At 33.6% G+C, this 456-nt stretch overlaps 1 protein-coding gene across 1 annotated transcript in view; it reads left to right on the top strand.

Moving 5' to 3' along the window:
• The window catches only part of LOC119594441 (mucin-17-like), a gene marked incomplete in the record, with an annotated part of 15,514 nt that extends 15,058 nt beyond the window's left edge, over nucleotides 1-456 (top strand). The window contains 1 exon segment of the mRNA XM_037943501.1: nucleotides 13-456. Within this exon segment, the coding sequence (XP_037799429.1) occupies nucleotides 13-139 (127 nt within the window).

Here is a 456-nt window from a genome sequence, read left to right as displayed (position 1 = left end):
TTTGGGTTTGCGGCCCCTCCAAGCTGCAGCAGGAAATGCATCTACAGACACTGGGCTAAAAAGTATACGGGAACCTCCCCTCACAAAGCAAGGAAACACATTGAAGAGAGATTTGCCATTAACATCTGTCAGAACTTAAATTCAACTTTTCTCTTGGGGACATTTTCACATTTTCTCTGACAATCTTAGTGTTTAAATAAAATATTTTCAATCTCTGATTTTCAGTGTTTTAACTTTAAAGAAGTGTTTGAAAATATGCAATGTATTTAGAAAGAAAAGAAATATATCTTTGTCCTCTCGATTCCTTGATATGTAGTTTGTATGCATGGTTGAATATCCTGTGAATGTTGATGTCTATCACTTGTATCTGTGTATTTATGCTTCAGCTAGGTATTCTAAACTATACATTTTCCTATCTGTAATACATCTAAGCAATGCTTTCTTTTAATTTATTTA

This window comes from Penaeus monodon, chromosome 33 (genome assembly GCF_015228065.2).
Source record: "Penaeus monodon isolate SGIC_2016 chromosome 33, NSTDA_Pmon_1, whole genome shotgun sequence".
In the NCBI taxonomy this organism is placed as follows: domain Eukaryota; kingdom Metazoa; phylum Arthropoda; class Malacostraca; order Decapoda; family Penaeidae; genus Penaeus; species Penaeus monodon.
This window is presented reverse-complemented; position numbering and strand designations above follow the sequence as displayed.